Source organism: Oryctolagus cuniculus, chromosome 3, assembly GCF_051225735.1.
Source record: "Oryctolagus cuniculus isolate XC-2025 breed Fujian yellow rabbit chromosome 3, ASM5122573v1, whole genome shotgun sequence".
Taxonomy (NCBI): Eukaryota; Metazoa; Chordata; class Mammalia; order Lagomorpha; family Leporidae; genus Oryctolagus; species Oryctolagus cuniculus.
Genome location: NC_142869.1, coordinates 36,665,108 through 36,684,966, shown reverse-complemented (window position 1 = coordinate 36,684,966; position 19,859 = coordinate 36,665,108). Strand labels below are relative to the sequence as shown.

General features: G+C 46.0%; 1 protein-coding gene across 44 annotated transcripts in view; it reads left to right on the top strand.

Moving 5' to 3' along the window:
- The window catches only part of ABI2 (abl interactor 2), a 109,260-nt gene extending 90,655 nt beyond the window's left edge, over positions 1-18,605 (top strand). For 23 of the 44 annotated variants that reach the window (XM_051848276.3, XM_051848260.3, XM_051848274.3 and 20 more), the window contains 3 exons: positions 2,986-3,072; positions 8,276-8,449; positions 14,584-18,605. In XM_051848276.3, coding sequence (XP_051704236.1) covers positions 2,986-3,072; positions 8,276-8,449; positions 14,584-14,759 — 437 coding nt within the window. In that variant the 3' untranslated portion in view covers positions 14,760-18,605. The remainder of the gene's footprint in view (positions 1-2,985; positions 3,073-8,275; positions 8,450-14,583) is intronic. The other 21 variants (XM_002712557.6, XM_051848284.3, XM_051848282.3 and 18 more) reach the window with 1 other exon arrangement.
- Positions 18,606-19,859: the final 1,254 nt, after the last annotated feature.

The window sequence follows — 19,859 nt, the reverse complement described above, 5'->3', positions numbered from 1 at the left end:
TGGGGTGCAGGGCCCAAGCACTTGGGCCATCCTCCACTGCACTCCCGGGCCATAGCAGAGAGCTGGCCTGGAAGAGGGGCAACCGGGACAGAATCCGGTGCCCCGACCAGGACTATAACCCGGTGTGCCGGCGCTGCAAGGCAGAGGATTAGCCTAGTGAGCCGCGGCGCCGGCCTGATTTCTTTCTTTTTTAAAGTGCAAAGATTATAATTTTTTTAGAAAACTTTTATTTAATAAATATAAATTTTGAAAGTACAACTTTGGATTATAGCAGCTTTTTCCCCCATAACCACCCTCTCACCCGCAAACCATCCCATCTCCTACTCCCTCTCCCATCCTATTCTTCATTAAGATTCATTTTTAATTATCTTTATATACAGAAGATGAACTTAGTATGTACTAAGAAAGATTTCAACAGTTTGCACCCACACAGACACACAAAGTATAAAGTACTGTTTGAAGTCTAGTTTTACCGTTAATTCTCATTGTACAACACATTGAGGACAGAGATCCTACATAGGGAGTAAGTGCACAGTGACTCCCGTTGTTGATTTAACAGTTGACACTCTTTATGACGTCAGTAATCACGTGAGGAGGGATTGATTTCTAAACTAATACTGCTATCCTTTACAGAAATTCTTCAGAGTTATATGCTTAGCTCTTCTCGAGTATTGAATATATTGTATCTATCTACAGCATCAACTGTTACCTCTCTACTGATGACTACTAACTCTGTATCTCTTGATTTTTCACGTACTTGCAGCCCAAATTACCTAGCTGTCGCCCACATTTTATGTTTAAGTCTCTCCACACATCTCGCTTATGTATTGCTCTCTCTCCCTGTCCTTCCTGCTCCCCCCCCACCTGTGCTTTCCCATTACTGCCTGTGTTAAGGATAATGTAGTTAATGACACCTCCGCCTTCATCCTTATGAAGGTTCCCAGTCTAAGCATCACTGTTAGCTTGTTGCTCTCCTTTAAATGGTAGCTAAATTATTAGTTACCAAGCATTCTTCCTCCACACTAAATTCTCTCTGTTCCTTTTCTGGAAACTACCTTGATTATGTGTACCCATTATCTTCTTATCTCTGCAAATAGTATGTGAAGTAGGGAGTCACTGGCTCTCATGTTGCATGCATGAGTTAGACATGAAGAATTTAATTGACTTTTCAAACAGCAGGGAAATGCTGGGGCAGGGATTTGAGGCTGCATAGCTTTAAAGTCCAGGATCTTTCCAGTAAGCCCTCTTTGACCTGGCGTGCAGGATCCTTTTCTTCCTGTCTATGCATTCTTTGTTCCAGGGTTTGACTTTCATTTTGGGCTATCTTGTGGTATCCATACGTGAAAACATTTCCAGTCGTGTGAGCTGGTCATGTTTCAAGCCTTTGCCCTCACTGGGTGGCCTTTCTGGAACCAGATGCTTGGCGAACTCCTTTTCTTCAAGCAGCCGCTCAAGGGTCATTGCTCTGTAGCCTTCCGGTCACTTCCAGGGAACTGCCGCAGATATTGGTGGATGCGGTTGACTATTTTCCCCTCTGTTCTGACTCTGAAGGGGATCTCCTTGAGAGCAGACCCTTTTGTCTTTCTCTTTCTGTTAGTCGTAACTAATTTTGAGCTGATAAAGGCATTCTTACTAAAGAAGATGCATGCAATATTTTACACCCAATCTGAAGGAAACTCTAACTGTAGAGTTAATCTTGTAGAATTGTTTGGCACATACCTGGCTTATTTATGCATTTGTTGAAGGTGTACCAAATGGGGGATGAAAAATTGTAATGGCACATCACCAGGCTCTCAGTGAAAGGTTTTTATTGTTGTTAAGATTTATCTGTTTATTTGGGCCGGCGCTGCGGCTCACTAGGCTAATCTTCCGCCTGCAGTGCCGGCACACCAGGTTCTAGACCCAGTCAGGGCGCCGGATTCTGTCCTGGTTGCCCCTCTTCCAGGCCAGCTCTCTGCTATGGCCCGGGAGTGCAGTGGAGGATGGCCCAAGTGCTTGGGCCCTGTACCCGCATGGGAGACCAGGAGAAGCACCTGGCTCCTGCCTTCGGATCAGCGCAGTGTGCTGGCCGCGGTGGCCATTGGAGGGTGAACCAACGGCAAAGGAAGACCTTCCTCTCTGTCTCTCTCTCACTGTCCACTCTGCCTGTTTAAAAAAAAAAAAAAAAGATTTATCTGTTTATTTGAAAGGCAGAATTAGAGAGAGAGAGAGAGAGAGAGAAGGGAGAGGAGTCAATCTTCCCTCTGCTGGTATGCTCTCCAAACAGCCGTAACAGCTGAGGCTGAGCCAGGCCAAAGCCAGGAGCTGGAATTTCAAACAGGTCTCCCACGTGGTTGCGAGGGCCCAAGGACTTGGATCATCTTCAGCTGCTTTCCCAGGCCATTAGCAGGGAGCTGGAACGGAAGTGGAGCAGCTGGGACTCTTAACCAGTGTCCGTATGGTTATGATTATGCCACTGCCTGCACCACACCAGCCCCAGTGAAAGGTTTTGATAATGATGTCCTCGAAGAGTACTTGCCACTCCGTAGGAAGTCAGCATCTGTTTGTTTAATTAATAAATGAAGAATCAATTAATTTGCCTTTATTGAAATACTAAAAAGTCCAAGTTTGTGATACAGTTTTTTTTCTCCTGTATTGATACACTGTTAAATTTGTAACCTTGAAGGAAAAAATTCAGAAAACCAAATTATTCATGATGATCTGCATTCTTTCTTTGAGAAGGCACATTGTTATAGATGCTTGTGTACATCTGTCTGGTAAATGCTTCCTGATGTAATTTTTAAAAACGTATTAAAAACTCCCCTAATACTTTGTTTTATGTGTGTTGATGAATTATCCCTCAAAAGAGGTTCATTGCAATAGCTTAGTAAATGTTTGTAAAGTGAGTGGTTTCCTCTTTTATGTGTTTGTTTTATTGTATTATCCTTTCCTTTTAATGTAACTCGCCCTTACCCCTTATCCTTCACACCTTTTTTGTTTTTGCAGTATCTCTTGCTCCTCCTCCTCCCTCCATCCTACAGGTAACTCCTCAGTTACCTTTAATGGGATTTGTGGCCAGAGTCCAAGAAAATAGTAAGTTTATGTCTTCTTTATGCTGTAGATCAGACTGTAGGCTTAAAATGTCATTTATATAAGATTGAATAGTCATTCATTCACTGATACTTCAGATATTTGAATTTGATGACAAGTCACTGTATGAGTGGCTAGTGGGAATGATAAAATAATTAAGATGAGATTCCTTATTTTCAAACAGTTTCAAATTAAGTAGTAAAGATAATAAGTTAAAATAAAGTACATATGAGAAAAGAAAGATCCTGTGTAACTGAGGTGATACTTTTTAATCCCCAGGTGCCTTTTTCTTTTGGTTGCTCAAACACAGAGAAGCCAGTTCTCTTGTTCCTGCAGTGTTAGGGGTGTTCTGGTGGCCTGGGCATGCCTGCGAATCTTCTGACAGGCCTGGGTTTCCACGTGTAAACGGACCGTGCGCTGGGAAGGCCCAGAGGACCACCTGCTACCTTGTCTCCCAAGAGACCGCAGAGATGGGCAATGAATTTATCTTGGTCTGTAGTCTGGTGTTGAACCAGGTAGAATTAGGCAACTGATTTTATTGACTCCCTGAGTTTTCTGGTTAGGGAAGCATAAAGGAAGCTGGGAATGCCCAGAAACCCAGAGGCTCGTGTCAGCGTCCAGTAGCGAGCACTGTCTGGGAGACGAGTTGTCTTCTCGTGGACAGTTTACACGAGGGAGCACATGCAGTCCTAAGGCCGCATGATAGGCATGGGATCTTTACCTAGGGAGTTACCTTCAAGTTTTAATTTCATCTGGCCAGAGTAGCCCCGTGTAATGTGGACTGGAACTTCTCGTAGTCTGTCACTCAGGACTCCTGCTTCTCTGGAAATGGGCATTGCCAGTACAAGAACATAAGCTCTATGAGAGCGGGCATTTTTGTCTTTTTTTTTTCCCCCTGTTTCCCCAGCATTTAGAAAAGTAGAAGACACGTTTGCATTCTCAGTATTTGTGCTTTCTAGCGTACTTTTTACTGACACAGTCTGGCTTTTTTATTAACTGGTTATAAGCCAGTTTGATTGGCCTGAGGACTCAGTGTCTCATTCAGGTACCTTGGCATCTTTATTTGCTGATTTCTGAAAATGTATTTATTTTGCTTGTTTCTATTTATTGTAAAATGAGCCACGAACACCTGTGATGCTTACCACACTCCGATTTTTTTCAGATGTTTTGTTGAATGTAAGAACTATTTTATTATCTAATCAGGTGGATATTTCACATGTTCCTGAATTACGCTGTTAGGACCACAGTGCTTTTAGCTTGTGTGTGACCCACAGCAGCTCAAGAAGAGGGCCTAAGCAGGGGTCAGCTGGTGTAGCGTTCGGTGGGCACAGCCACAGGGTGACGCTTTGCCAGGTTTGTGAGTTAAGTGAGGTGGCTCACTGCCGTCTTTAAACTTTGCACTGCCTCTAAACAAGGTGAATTAGAACAAGTAGAAAAGGATTTAATCAGAGCATCAGAACTAAAGGACTTTCCTGTGCTGGTTCTATTCTACACACCCATTAGGTGGAAAGTCAGGTATCATTACGTAAAAGAAATTTTCTCTCATCACAAATCTAATTGAAGCACATTGATTAATTGGGATAGTCACTTAGCTAATACCCTGGGACTTTTTTTTTTTTTTTAACTACTATGATGGGCTTGCATCTTGGAGAATTCCACCAGTCAGTTGTCACTGCATGTACACGAGATGATGTCATTCTCAGCAGAAGGGTTCTGAGCCGCTTCTGTAGTAAAGGCCAGATACTGACGTTGACACTGAAGAGTAACTAGCAATTAAGAATGTTTGTATGGAACTGAAAGGTTACTTTCTTTGAAAAAGAACTAAGTTTGAAAGTTGATTGTTTACTTGGAAAACAAGGTGTCATTAGTTTTTGTAAGTAATTGGTGAGTTGCAGAATTTCTGGAAACATCAGAATATTTCATGAACAGACCCCAAAAGGTAGTTTTAATATAGTTTTGTAGTGCATGAGTACCAACTCAAGACTTAGAAAGGACTTAAGTAGATGATTGTAGCATTTTATAGTAGCACTGTTACTATAACAATTAATGTCTTTTAAAAATCGGAGAAGTGAGGAAAACGTGAGTGAGCATCATCCACTGGTTCACTTCCCAAATGCCTGCAATGGCTGGGGCTGGCCCAGGCCTTCATAGGGAGCTGGACACTGAAACCAGTTCTCCCAACTGAGCCGTCTCCACTGCCTCCCAGAGTCTGTATTGGCAGTGAGCTGGAGTCGGGAGCCAGCCAGTGCCAGTTGTGGAACCTGGGTGCTGCAGTGTGGGCTGCGCGTGTCTTAGCCACTAGGCTAGCTTGCACCTGTGAGTATTTTAGGAAGTCAGCCACCCTATCACGATTGCCCGATTGCCTTTTTTTTTTTTTTTTGACAGAGTGGACAGTGAGAGAGAGAGACAGAGAGAAAGGTCTTCCTTTGCCGCTGGTTCACCCTCCAATGGCTGCCAAGGCCGGTGCACTGCGCTGATCCAATGACAGGAGCCAGGTACTTCTCCTGGTCTCCCATGGGGTGCAGGGCCCAAGCACTTGGGCCATCCTCCACTGCACTCCCGGGCCACAGCAGAGAGCTGGCCTGGAAGAGGGGCAACCGGGACAGAATCCGGTGCCCTGACTGGGACTCGAACCCGGTGTGCCGGGGCCACAAGGCGGAGGATTAGCCTAGTGAGCCACAGCGCCAGCCACAATTGCCTTTTGAGATAGTCATTTTCATCTCTTTGTAGTCATAAACATTTCACGTGTACTAAAGTATACAATAAGAAACACTGTGTATGAAGTGTCCTGTGACTGATTTTATAGACATAGCAGGACTTAGACATTCAGATAAATGTCATCCTCTTCAAAACGTTCACCTTGGAAAGAAGTAAACCTTCCTTTTGGAATTATCTTCAAAGTTTTTCAGATATAACATTTTGAAGATATTCTGTCCTAGCAGATATTTACTCTGCATTAAGTTTAATGTTTCGAATAAGCCTGGAATCATTTGGAGCCAGTGGTAGTGACGCAGTCATCCTGGGTAAGAAGTGTGGTTATGATCCTATTATTTTCCTTTAAATCCTCCAGTGGCTCCTGCGCTCTTTGGATAAAGTCCAAACTGCCCTCTAGCAGGGCCTTCCTGTCCAGTCCTCTCAGCTTCCTTGAGCCTCTTTCTGCTGAACTTGGAACTGTTCTTTGAAGGATTTCTACTTTGCTACCTTTGTACTCAGGTTTTTCTTTATAACTGACATGAATGAAATCTCTCGTCCCCAAGCCATCCTATCCCTGGCCATTCCCTGAGCCATACAAGACCCGTGGTTTGTGCTCAGTGTTCCTAGCATCTCCTGAAACACCACGTACTTAATTGTCTGCGGAAGTCTGGCTGCCCAGGTCTGCGTGGCTGTGGCCACTGCTCTTCTCAGTACTGAGCGCCGGTGCCTCAGATGCTGTCTGCTGGAGGAGTGATGAAAAGAATTACTTAGTCAGCTTCATGCCGCAGTGCTGTAGCTTTGCAGGTAACAGGTGTTAGCTCTGGGGGTCAGGGCTCTTTCCCTTCCTTGCAGTGGGGCTGCTTAGTCTGGGGAAGCCAGTTTCCAGGTCCATAAAATGAGGATTAAAACTGTCACAGTCTGAGGCAGAGATGAAGTGAAATAATGTGCTGTACAGTGCTGGCTGAGTAACTGGAATATTTGGGGTAAAAAGCAGTAGTGATGGTAGCCTGATGCAGCCGTGAAGCAGTCGCAAGAAAAGCAGCGCAAGCATCTCTCAGTGATGTTTGTGACTTCTCAAGGTGGTTGTTGTGAAATTTCCTTTGTATCTGTTTGTCTGCAGTTGTTACAGTCTGCCTCTTTACCATACAGATGTGAATGCGGTCTATGTTATTTCTCATTCCATCTCTGTGATTTTCCATACAGGATATACTAAAATCATGTATCTGTGTCTTTTGTTTACTAAAAAATTGTAAGACTGAAACATTCCTGTTGGATGAGTAAAATGTCACAGCTGGTAAAGCAGACAAGTGTAGAAGGGCTAGCGGGCGGGGAATAAACAGGACCAGTGGTGCTGATGAGGCTGATTCGCCCGGGCATCAGCAGCCTTTTCAAGTTCTGTGTAGGCTGAGATAAAAAGTTGAAAGCAAACAGGATGACTTGAACTTCATGGAAACAGTACTGGTAACTCACAAATAAGAATTAGTGTTGTTGATAAATGCAGCTGATAAGTGCAGACTTACTCATCTCACTTGGATGAGTTATGATCAAGTGTGTCCCTGGCATTTTGAAAGCTTTGAGTTCTCTGAGTTTGGAGATGATTTTTTTTAAAGAATTTATTTATTTGAAAGTTAGAATTATACACAGAGAGAGGGAGAGACCGAAAGGTCTTCTATCCACTGTTTCATTGGTTCATTCTCCAAATGGCCGCATGGCTGGAGCTGGGCCAGTCTGAAGCCAGGAGCATCTTCCTGGTCTCCCACAGAGGTGGCAGGGGCTCAAGCACCTGGGGCGTCTTCCGCTGCTTTCCCAGGCTCATTAGCAGGGAGCTGGATCAGAAGTGGAGGAGCCGGGTCTTGAACCAGGGCCCATATGGGATGCAGATGTCACAGGCAGCGGCTTTACCTGCTCTGCCACAATGCCGTTCCCATGGTAGAAGACATTTTAAATATTTTAAATCACTCTCATGGTACACTTGGACATTCAGTCTGAAGGAATTCTGAATCACAGATTAGTCTGAATTAGTTGAGGTTTTTGTAAGCAAACACGGTATCTTTATGGATGAACTTACTCAAAGTTGTTCATAAGTTTTTCTTCCCACTTTGGTAAAATGCAATTTTAATTAAAATATGATTATTCCCTGGACTTGTTCTAGTTGTTATAAATATCCAAATTATTAGTATTGTTATAACAAATGCTCCTTGATTATAGTATAAACCCAAACTATATTGTACTGAGCTCTTTGAAAAGAGCATTATTTATTAGCATAAACAGGTTCAGAGACTCAGTTAATAATAATTATTTTGGTTAAACTTCACTCAGCATCTCTCGGCGCTGACCCAAGTCGGAGGCAGAAGCTGTGCTGGAGGACTGAGAGCACTATAGGAAGGCTGCCTGCTGTTTGAGGCAGTTGTTACGACATGGCTGGATTTGCAGTCCATGAGCCTCAGTCTGGAGAGGGGGCAGGGAGCTGCGCCTGATGTGTAGTTTTGTTGTCAGCTTGACGCATTCTCAGTTTCAGATACACCGCCTCCGCCACCTCCCGCGGAGGAACCTGTCTTCGATGAGTGCCCTCCTCCCCCGCCTCCCCCGGAAGATTATGAAGAGGAGGAGGCAGCTGTGGTGGAGTACAGCGACCCCTACGCCGAGGAGGACCCGCCCTGGGCTCCCAGGGCCTACTTGGAGAAGGGTGAGTTTCAGAAGGGTGCCCGCGGGGGCGCAAGGGACCCTGGTGTCGTTTTTACTGATGAGTAAAGTTTTATTTATTTGTATTTTCTGTTCATGTTTATTAATTTAGTTTATCAGGTGAATGGTTTGGAAAGTCACACTGGTAAAATTTTGTATTAGTAATTTTTAAATGTGTGATTCCTGCTGGAATGAGTGGTTTCTGTGAGAAGCAATCCCGGAAGGGAGACTGCTCTTCCTCTCTGGGATGCTTCAGGAAGACCACTTCTCCAAGTTGGTTCTTCCCCCTCTCCAGCTCTGCAGCATTCCGAGTATACGCACACTCAGTTCAGGTCTCTCCACGTGGAACTTTCCTGGAAGGAACAATAGTCTCGGCTTCTTTGCAGAGCAGCCTCCGGCTTTTCTCTAGTAGAAGGTGTTTCTGAGTCCACTAGTGAGCCATGATATAGACAGAAGCTTGGGGCCTGCAGGTCTCATCAGGCCTAACCACCCTGAAAAAAGTGTGCTGTCTTGGAAGGATGGTTTTCTGTTAAGGAAGTGGAAGCTTCTAGCCCACATGGTTCCCAATCTGGCTGCCCGTTAGCATCCTCCAGGGGCTCTTTATTAATAAATCGTGGACTTCTACTGACTGGCCAAGATAGAGCACAGTGATGAGAGTGACTCTCTCAAAACAGGAATCCAGAAGAAAAGTGCACAGAGCTGGTTTTCGTGCATTGAACTATAGGCAGCAAAAGCCCGTGAGCACGTGGGGAGGCAATCCGAGAACTCTTCTGTTTTGTAGTGTTTATAAATGCTGCATGTGCTCATGAAGGTAGAGGGGCACGTGGGCTGGAGAGAGAGTGGAATAGATTTTAAAAGACAAATGCCACATATGCCACCTGGAGTTTCTGGAGATAGAAAATAAATGCTCTGAAGTGGTGCAGAAGAGGTGAGGGGCCGTGACACCGAGACAGTAGAAGCTATCCAAAAGGTGGCACTGAGAAAAAGGACAGAAAACAAAACAGAAGAACATGTACATGAGAGAGTGTTGCTGTGGATTCATTCTGAGAGGAGGAGCGTGGTGGGGGCAAGAGGCACGGAGTCGCCACACAGACCCCAGGAGTTGGGTGAAAGTGGGCCAGAGGCGAGCAGCCCACAGACTCGTTTATTTCAGTTGGTACAGCAGCTTATATAGCCAAGGCAGCCAATCTGGTCAAGGGGCGGTTTATGCCCCAACCAGTTTCCAAAGCCATCCAATCACAGCTTGTTGCCAGGCAGGCTCCGTTGCTAGGTGGGTTTTGAAGCCATTCCTGAGTAACTGAGGCTCGTTTGCCAGTGGCCATCTTGGCATGCCTTCTCATTCCACCACAGGAGAGATCAAATAATCTTTATATAAAGAAAAATGTAAAGGCTGGCGCCACGGCTCAATAGGCTAATCCTCTGCCTAGCGGTGCTGGCACACCGGGTTCTAGTCCCGGTTGGGGTGCCGGATTCTGTCCCGGTTGCCCCTCTTCCAGGCCAGCTCTCTGCTGTGGCCCGGGAGTGCAGTGGAGGATGGCCCAAGTGCTTGGGCCCTGCACCCCATGGGAGACCAGGAGAAGCACCTGGCTCCTGCCTTTGGATCAGCGCGGTGTGCCGGCTGCAGCACACCAGCCGCGGCGGCCATTGGAGGGTGAACCAACGGCAAAGGAAGACCTTTCTCTCTGTCTCTCTCTCTCTCACTGTCCACTCTGCCTGTAAAAAACAAACAAACAAAAAAACATAAAAAATATGAAAAATATTTTAAAAATTGTATCTTATCTATAATTGGATTCCCCGGGAGTAGTGATAGGAAAAAAAAAAAAACAACTTGGTCAAAATGTTTCCACATTTGATGAAAGCTTTTACTGCCTAACAAAAATATTCCAGAACGTGGTGAGTTGAGTTTTGGCATCGTCTCCAGGCTCTGTGAGGCCTCCCCACCACAGACCAGGCGGCACTACCCCCACCCTGGTGCCGTCTCGGGGCTGCCGGGCTGCACTGAGCTCTAGGCTTGCCTCTGGGGGAGCTCTGACCTGGCGCTCATGTGCGCATCGGCAGGTGCAGGGCCTGCTGCACTGATGGCAAGGAGAGCCAGAGAGACTTCAAGCGAGAGAAGAAGCTTGTATTCCCACCTAGTCTCAGAAGTGACAAGCTATCAGTTTTGTCCTGTTCCATTCATTAAAGCAAGTCCATGGGTGCAGCCCACACTCAAGGCCTGGGCACTGCATAAAGGCTTGAGTATTAAAGGTGGAACTCCCTGGGAGCACATTTAGAAGTTGTCCGTCCCAGAAACAACAAACGCACTTATCCAAAGTTCAGTAAACCCCAACAAGAAAAAACAAAAACCAGGAAGTAATAGAAATCTTAAAGATAATCAGCGAAAATGGCACCTTCCATCCCAGGGGAACAAAGACAAGACTGACTGCATAGTTCTCATCAAACATGTGCAAGCCAGCACGGCTTCTCTGAGCTCCTGAGGGACGTGTTGACCTAGAACTCCTCACCCAGTGAGCTACGTGCAGTCTCCAGTCTGCAAAGGGGTGAGGAGTGAGGGGTGAACACATGGGCAGTCCTTTCCAGACTTTTCCCCAGAGTTCGGTCGCTTGCAAAGGTCGCGAATAAACAAAGTAGCACTTTATCAGTTAGAGTAAATGTAAATGGGATTTCACTACACAGACAATGAGCGGAGGTGAGGTGAAATACCGCAAATATATGCTTACAAAATTCATATAGTTTCTGTGAGGTGTAGTATACTCTTTGAAGATAGAGTGAGAAGAATGTGTATGTTGTAAACATTAGAATAGGCAATAAGAACCTCCACCTGATGTTTTAGGAAGCAGGCTTGACAGGGGTTGGGAATACAGAGTCGTCATACTGTTGTCTGTCATCACACTGTTCAGAAAACCCCCTGTGTCCTGAGTGATGCACCTGCCAACATCCCAGCTTAGAGGTCACGGATAAGCGCAGTGACTGTGATGACGGAGAGGAGCGTTGGGGTGTGACGGTTCAGGAGGTAGAGTGGGCTGGGCTGGGAGACGCAGAGGAGGTGAGGGGAGAGCCGGGGGATGGCTCGTGACCTGACTCGGGCAGCAGCTCAGGGAGTGGAAAGGAAACTGGGAGGTTTTGCTGACCAGATAAACTTTCCATTTTCCATGTAATTAAAATTATCTCAACTTAAGATATGTGACTTACCACAAAGAGTTTATTGAAGTAGATAATCTTGCCAACATTTTGATTTTGCCAGTGAGTTGGAAGTACTTACTTGTAATTTTGGCTACTGTGCGGTGTGATGGTCATTGGGTTTAGCTCGCACCAGTCACTTGTATGTAACCTTCTCATTTTGCATTTTTCCCCATGGTGGTGGCTGTAGTGTCACTTCCGCTTTTTATCCAGTGTGTATTTCAGTACATTTCCTACCAGCCCAGCAGGCGGAACGCCCCGGAGTATCGATGCATTCCGAGGCGCCTGCAGTGCTGGGCTCTGTGTCGGGGCTGCGCAGAGGTGCGTTCGGGTCACGTTTCGCTCAGGTGCAGATCTTGATAAAGTACTTGCGGCCTTGCCTCCTAGCGAAACGCGGACCTGAGCCGTGTGCCTCGAAGCTGGGGATGGGTTTGCACCGGGGCAGGGACACTGAGGGGCCAGTCGGGCCCCGCTAGTCCTTCTGTTTCTCATAACTGCACAGAGGCCGGGAGAGCGTCTCTACAGCTTTGTTTCCCTCGATGCCATTTAAATTCCTCGTGTGACTTTTATTCTGTGTGTGATGTACACGGAGAATTCAAAAGGATTTGAGAATTTTCCTCACTACTGCCAAAATCATTTTTCCAGACGGAGTAAAATCTAAGACAGATTTTACGTTTCTCCACATCAGTATTTTGAATTCTTGTGGAAAACAGCAAGATCCTCAGATTTCCTATTTACCTCTTCAGAGTTCTTTTTGAGAAAAAGTCTCAAAACTTTGATACAAAGTCCAGCCTGTTTTCTTTTTGATGAGCACTTTATTTGAAAGAATTAAATGAAGTAAACAACTAGTGTACGTTTTTCCCTGGAGTGGGGAGGGATATTCTCAACAGCTTACCTTTTAGATTAAACGAGCACTTTCAAAATAGCCATCGCTAATTTTGACTAAAAGTGCTTTGCAGTTGTTAAAGGCCTCAGCCCGGTGCCGCTTCAGATGCGGCCTCGGGGCCCTGCCCAGGGCGCTGCATTTGCCAGGATGCGGGTGCGCCGGGAGCCCCGGCACTCCCATGCCGCTCAGCTTCTCTGTTGCAGGGCCTTGTGTTCTCTTCTGAATTACTTGTTAGTGGGTTTACATTTCTCTAAACATCATAAAGTTGTCTTTTCTTTTTAAAAATGCTAGAAAATACTGGGTTGTCTGAAAATGCTAAATACTGTTAACTTGTATTCTCTTGGACTTACAGTTCAACTTGTATGTCATTTAATTACATCTAATTGTGTTTGGTAAATCTTCCTCGCTAGTTTTTTCTGGTGTCCCTAATAGATCGCTACAATGGAAAGTATTCTCTTTAAGGAAGTCATTTAATTTTTAGTAAAGCAGGCCATAAACACAAATTTTCTTTAACTAGAACAGGTTGCATATTATTCAAAGTCTCTGTTCTGGTTTCTGTTTCTCATTTATGCTTTGAAGGGTGAGGTTGTGTAAGAAGCTGACATGTTAGCAATATATGCTTTATTTATTTATTTATTTATTTATTTTTGACAGGCAGAGTGGACAGTGAGAGAGAGAGACAGAGAGAAAGGTCTTCCTTTGCCGTTGGTTCACCCTCCAATGGCCGCCGTGGCCGGCGCACCGCGCTGATCCGATGGCAGGAGCCAGGAGCCAGGTGCTTTTCCTGGTCTCCCATGGGGTGCAGGGCCCAAGCACTTGGGCCATCCTCCACTGCACTCCCTGGCCACAGCAGAGAGCTGGCCTGGAAGAGGGACAACCGGGACAGAATCTGGCGCCCCAACCGGGACTAGAACCCGGTGTGCCAGCGCCGCTAGGCGGAGGATTAGCCTAGTGAGCGTGGCGCCGGCCAATATATGCTTTTTTATTATTTATTTTATTATTATTAATTTGACAGAGTTACAGAGAGAGAGAGAGAGAGAGAGAGAAAAGTCTTCCTTCCATTGGTTCACTCCCCAAATGGCCGATCCGAAGGCAGGAGCCAGGTGCTTCTCCTGGTCTCCCATGGGGTGCAGGGCCCAAGCACTTGGGCCATCCTCCACTGCACTCCCGGGCCACAGCAGAGAGCTGGACTGGAAGAGGGGCAACCGGGACAGAATCCGGCGCCCATATGGGATGCCGGCGCTGCAGGTGGAGGATTAACCAAGTGAGCCACGGCGCCGGCCCCAGCAATATATGCTTTAACCATGGATAGATGGAGATGGAGGTTTCCCTGGACAGAGTTCTGGATGATACCAGAAAGGTGCAGGAGGCAGAGGGGCTGGCGTAGACTAGAACTCCACAGGGGCATCTGAGCGAGCTCTCGGTGTCGCAGTTAAAACGAGTGGGATAAATGTGATCTTAGGAAGCAGAGATGGTCCGAGGGCGGGGTTGAAAGGCCCGGTCACCAAGTGATGGGAGCCGTGCGGATCACAGGGGAGCTCGGAGGAGTGCTGGCTTTCTTACACTTTGACACTGTTCCTGTGGACACATACAACTGGTGACAAAATGGAGCACCTTTTGAAAGAACGTATCTACAGGTGGACTCCCCTCCTCCAAGCATCGTGGGAATTCGGTCTGTTGTCAGTCGCCTCGTAGGTGACTTCACCGCACTGTAGAATCTCAGTGCTGGAAGGCCTGCATTTTTCTTCCCCAGCGTGGAGCTGCAGCGCAAGCTCAAGTGAAGAGGTAGCCGTCTTCCTGGTTCTGAGGTCGTCTTCAAGGAGGCGCTTTCGCCTCTGTGTGGAAGGGTGAAGCTGACAACTGCCATCTGTACCGTGCAGAGCCTCCCCTCGGTAGGAAAGGGGATTCCGTGGTGTCAGGCTGGGTACCAGGGAGAAAAGTGTACAAACTGTGGTCTTGTTTAGAAAGTCAGGCTGTTACAGAGATGCAGGTGACAAGGAAGAACGGTTATCTGCATGTTTGGTTTTCTCTAAGAATAGTGACTTTTTATATCCTGTTTTTTTCTCCCTTAGTTGTGGCAATTTATGATTACACAAAAGACAAGGAGGATGAGCTGTCCTTCCAGGAAGGAGCCATCATCTACGTCATCAAGAAGAATGACGACGGCTGGTACGAGGGCGTGATGAACGGAGTGACTGGGCTCTTCCCGGGCAACTACGTGGAGTCCATCATGCATTATTCCGAGTGACGCGCGGGGGGCTGTGCGGCCCTCGCAGGAACAGTCAGGTCTCCCCGGAGTACTCACGGCCCGGGGCGCCCCTTCCAGTCAAACAGAACGAAGGATACAAACGATAAAACGGCTTTTTTTTTTTTTAATCCCCAAGTATTGAAAACAAAAAAGCAAGCCAACTCTGAGCAGACGGGTCTTTCTGCAGTGATTGGTGCCACGCTGAGCTGTCGAGTGATGCGCCGTGCCCGGTTCCGAGGTGGCAAAGCTGGAACCGCCTAACCGTGCAGCTGAGCACATCAGAGTGACTGATTCGGGACACAGTCTGGGATCGTTCTCAGGAATACTGGACACCCTCGATTCCTCCTCCCACAAAACCCGTGGCATTGGGTGTTCTCTGCCTGTGCTAAGGGGTTGGCTTCATGCCCAGTGGGTACTGGTGCCCGCACTTCCTTCCCGCTTGGAGGAGGAGGAGGAAGTCGATACTTACACTCCCCGGTAACCATGGTTCCGTTGTCTCAGCAGCCTTGTTCCTCCTGGACACTGTAAATTCCGCATCCTCAGCACCTGAGTGCGCCCAGCGAGTTGACCTTGAACGCACTTGTATCCCTTGTTCCCCAGTGTGTAGATGACAGGATGCTGCTCTGGGAGTCTGCAGACATGGCGGGGTGGGTAAGGACTGCACGGTGTGATGTACCACGCTGCCGGGAAGCAGCTGGGGTGGGGGCGGTTCCCGGGGAGGCGGTGGGAGGGTCCGAGAGCACGCTGCTGCCTGGCCTCGAGGGCATCCCAAACCCTTGCCTGAGGTGCAGTTCTGTGGGGCCCTCCTTTTCCCTACATAGAAAGACCCTGTTCCCAGCCTCCTCCTGGCCACCCTGGGGCGCTGGGAGAGGGAGCCTCACCGTGATGGGACCCTGAGGGGCTTCTCAGCCCCAAGCCCATCTCACACTCAGAGCATCCTAGCTGGAGAGCAGCAACAGGCCACAATGCTGACCCCCTCGCTAATTTAGAAGCAGTAACAAAAGAATTTTACTCCCATCTGTTCAGCTGTTAGGGTTCTACATGGAGTGGAGTTTGCAGGCCAGTGGCTTCCTTCGTCACACTTGCTGTCTCCTGAGTACTGGGAACCCCCGGCAAGGCATGCAGTGCAGGCAGGAACTTGAGTGCAAATGAGCAGGCAGAAGTCATGTTCCTGTTGCACATCTGTGCTCGGAGCAGAGCCCTGCATCGCTGTGCAACAGACCCAGCTGTAGAGATTCCTGATCAAGACTTTGTGAAGTTATAATTAAGAAGAAAGGTAACTGGGCTTAACCGTTTTGCTTCCTGATTTCCCCAGACTGGTCTTAGCTTTACTAACTTGCCTCCAGTCCACATTCCACTTCGTGCTTTTCTTGAGTCATCTTGATGTCCCTTAGTGTTCCTTCATAGTCAGTGCCGCGGGGCCTTCAACGCCATCGGACACCCAAACCAGACTGCGTGTGCATCGGGTAAACCCTGCTTAGTGCCGGCGTGCAGCTGGACAGACAGCTTTGAAATGACATCTTCCAGCTATATTTTTGAGTAGTTTCTTTGCTGAGAGCATTTTGTGGTTTAAGGTGTTTTGAAATCCAACAAGTAGCTCCCGGCTCCCCACCAGAGGAGACCCCTGTGCAGAAGCTGTAACGCGCGCACCTGCTGGACCCTTGCTGGATGGGAGTGTGCCAGATACTCGGTGAAGGCCTCTTTGTATTTAACATCTGCGGTGGCAGGAGTCCACGACTTAGCCAGTATTTTCTATATTATTTGGTACTGTTGTGTGTGACTTTTGTTTAACAAATGATATTTGTTGGATTTTCTGCCCACTTTTTTTGTACAGTTCTGAATTCTATAGATTGTCTCAGAAGGATATAATGTAATGATGGGCCAGGCCTGCATTGGAGACTTTTAATGTATGTAATATTTCATAGATTGCATGCTATTAATAGTCTGTGAGGGTAATATTTCCTGTTGTGTTTCCCCCTTTATCTTCCTGTAAACTAAAAGATGGTTGGTATTAGGAATTCCAAATGAATGCGGAAAAATCTTACATGCTTTTAATAATTACAGCGAGGATGATCCAAGTCGCAGATCTGCTGAACAGCAAGCAACCATTTGTAAGGATAGAATCTGATGGAAAAAAGATTCTTCCCTCTGAAGTTCATTTAGACTGTGGTCATCTCATTATTACAATTTTTTTAAAAAGTCACTGCATAATGGTTTTTTTTTTTTTTTGGTGTTAATATTCCAGAGTTGGTGGAGATATGAATGAAAACGCACTGTTTTTGTTTTTGACCTTATGGCCAAGACAATAAATTGGAAACAAAGTACCAGTGCATCAAAATCCAGACCTGAGAAATCCAGACTAATGTGTTTGGAATAAATACTAATCTGCTAAGACATCTCGGTCCGTATTTTCTGTCTCGTGGCCTTTTTCCTTTCTCCCTCAGTAGCGCGTGCTGCTCTCACCTTAGGGCTGCGAAGAACCTGCTAACTCCGCTGTGTTGCTGAGTCACTGGGGATGAGCCCTTCTCATCCTCTCCTCTCCCTCCTCCGACTGTTTGGTCCCGGCGAGAGCAGCTGTTGTGTACATCTCCCCAGCACTGTGTGTAGCATGGCTGTGCCACATAGCTGTGCTTTGTGTTGAGTAAATTGATTTTTCTGTTTGGGAGGCATCAAAATACAGTTTGCTGTGATCTTGGTTTCCACTTGAGTTTAGCAGGTGCCATTTCTGCACCTCTAGGAGCTACTTCCCCTTCTGTCACCTTTTCTCCTCCGTGGGCATTGCCAGGTCCTGAGGTCCACCGTTACGTGTGCAGAGGGTTTGCTGCAGGAATGGCCAGGTGACTGCCAGTCTTTGAGAAGAATGGGGCCTGTTCACGTCTGAACAACTTCGGCTAGGAACTCCGCACCCCAGTTACTTTGAATCAAAGGATTTTAAAGCTAGATTTTAGCATCTCTGGTTCCGTCTCTTTTGACTGGTAAGGTTAAATGTTTTGCTTCAGATGAACAGCTGATAACAGAATTCCTGACTCAAAGCCCAGTGGGCCTCTCTGCACCACAGCTGTCTTAATTAAATGTGCTGTATTTTTCTTTGATTCTACTTGATGTCCTTAGAAATATACTTGAACCACCATGTTTCACTAAATGCCCTCTGAGTATTCAGACTCTCTAAAACTGTACTAAGTGCCACCTTAGTGAAAACAATCATTTACCCCTTCTAAAACTGTCATTAAAGACATTTTCCCATAAGGTCTGTGGAACAAAAATACAGTATTAGTTCAGCAGTGGCAGGAGCACAGCAGACAGCCTTATTTGAGAGCCTTAGTAAAGTTTTTAAGTGGAGGCATTGAGCTCATCAACCTTTAAGTTTATGCTGATCTTTGTTCCTATTTTGAGAATCTTGTAATTCTAAATGAAATTATGAATGAAACGACAGGGCCTAGCTGTGTATAAATGATCCTTGCTAAATAAGGTTTTTGTAAAAAAAAAATTATTTTCACATTAAAATGAAACCTCTTTTGCAACTTCAGAAATCTGTGGAAAAGCAGTTTTTAATCATACTTCTGTCCATGTACCTTTTTTCTTAAGAAAATGGTTTACAAAAAAGAATGTCAACAATTGTGATCTGGCCAGTTGTGCTTTTTAGCTCCCAGAGGGAGAGCTGGTATTGAGCAAAATCCATTCATTCAGGAAAACTTGAGGGAGCAGTTGCCAGTAATGTTTCTTGTGTGTGCCATTAAACCACCTCCAGATGAGTGGGGGAACATTCACTTTTTAATTTTTTAATTGTATTTGGGATTATTGCTGTGTACTAAGAACTTGACCTAAATAAAAATCCCACAAAGTATATTCAGTTGTCTTATGAGATTATTTATCGTAAGTACCATCTAGGTGGTTTGGGATAGCATTAAAATGTTGAGCTTGCGGTAAGGATGACCTGTCACGTTTTCTCTCCTCCAGTTGCCCTAACTATGAACTGCCTTCTTCCCACTTTCCCCCAACTACATCTGAATTCTCTGTGTCAGTGTGTTCCTAACACTGAAAATGGGAGTGACAAAAGTACTGCAGATGGTCCAAGTTGTGACTGAAAGAAAACTAACAAGACTGTCCTGTTGTTGGCTCAGAGTTTTCTGGTGTTATATCTGAGTGACTCTGGGCCCACAGCCGTGCTCCCACGAACTCCAAGAATGTTTCAGTCCCCCCTCCCCTGTACCTTTATCCTTGGATGTCCTCAGCTGACAGAATCCTTTGGAATACCTGGATAATGCCACTTCCATCTTAAAAAGCAAGACTAGGAGGAGTCTTAGGCAAGGGAACAGCTAGTTCAATAGCCAGTCTGCTGTTAGCCTTACTTGGCTCTTTTTGGGTTATGTTGGAATTACACATTTGGCTGAAATGCTTTGTGGATTTGTGGAGGGGGTCTAAGCCCTAATTCCATCCTCTTTTCAGTCTGTGTTTACTGCACAGACCCTTTTCCTCTGAGGCCAAAGTGCAGGCGTAGTTCTCAAAACCAGACAGGACTGGCAGCTGGTGAGAGTGATGGTTTCCATTTTGGGGAAATGGTAACATGGTTTGTAGACAGAGTGGAGCACACACAGACACATACGTCGAAGCTGGCAGCCCAACACATACCATGACTCCAGAACGCTGAAACAAAACATCCCTTTTTTGTACTACTTTTTACTAGTTGTACTTTATTTAAAGAAAATTTTAAGCTATTATTACTTCTTAATTGCTAATATATTTAATGGCCCAAGCTCCCCAGTTTGTTGGTATAAACTAAACTATCCTTTAACAGGTTGAACACATCAAACTAGTTTATCCACCTTCACACTTAGTTTGTTCTTATTGTACAACTTATATTTTGGGTACCCCAACATGAAGCAAAACCAGGTTCTTAATGGTGCCAATCCACACACACCATCTGAATGAGAATCTATGGTTGGTTGGTGTTGGTTTATTATCATCAATGACTGGGGAAGCTGACAAAATGCAAACATGTAACTGAAAAACAAATTTAGCTGACTGTACAACACTGCCCTAAGCCATTACAATAGTTTACTGACAGTAACTGGCAAGAGTTCACTTGGAAAATAACTTCAT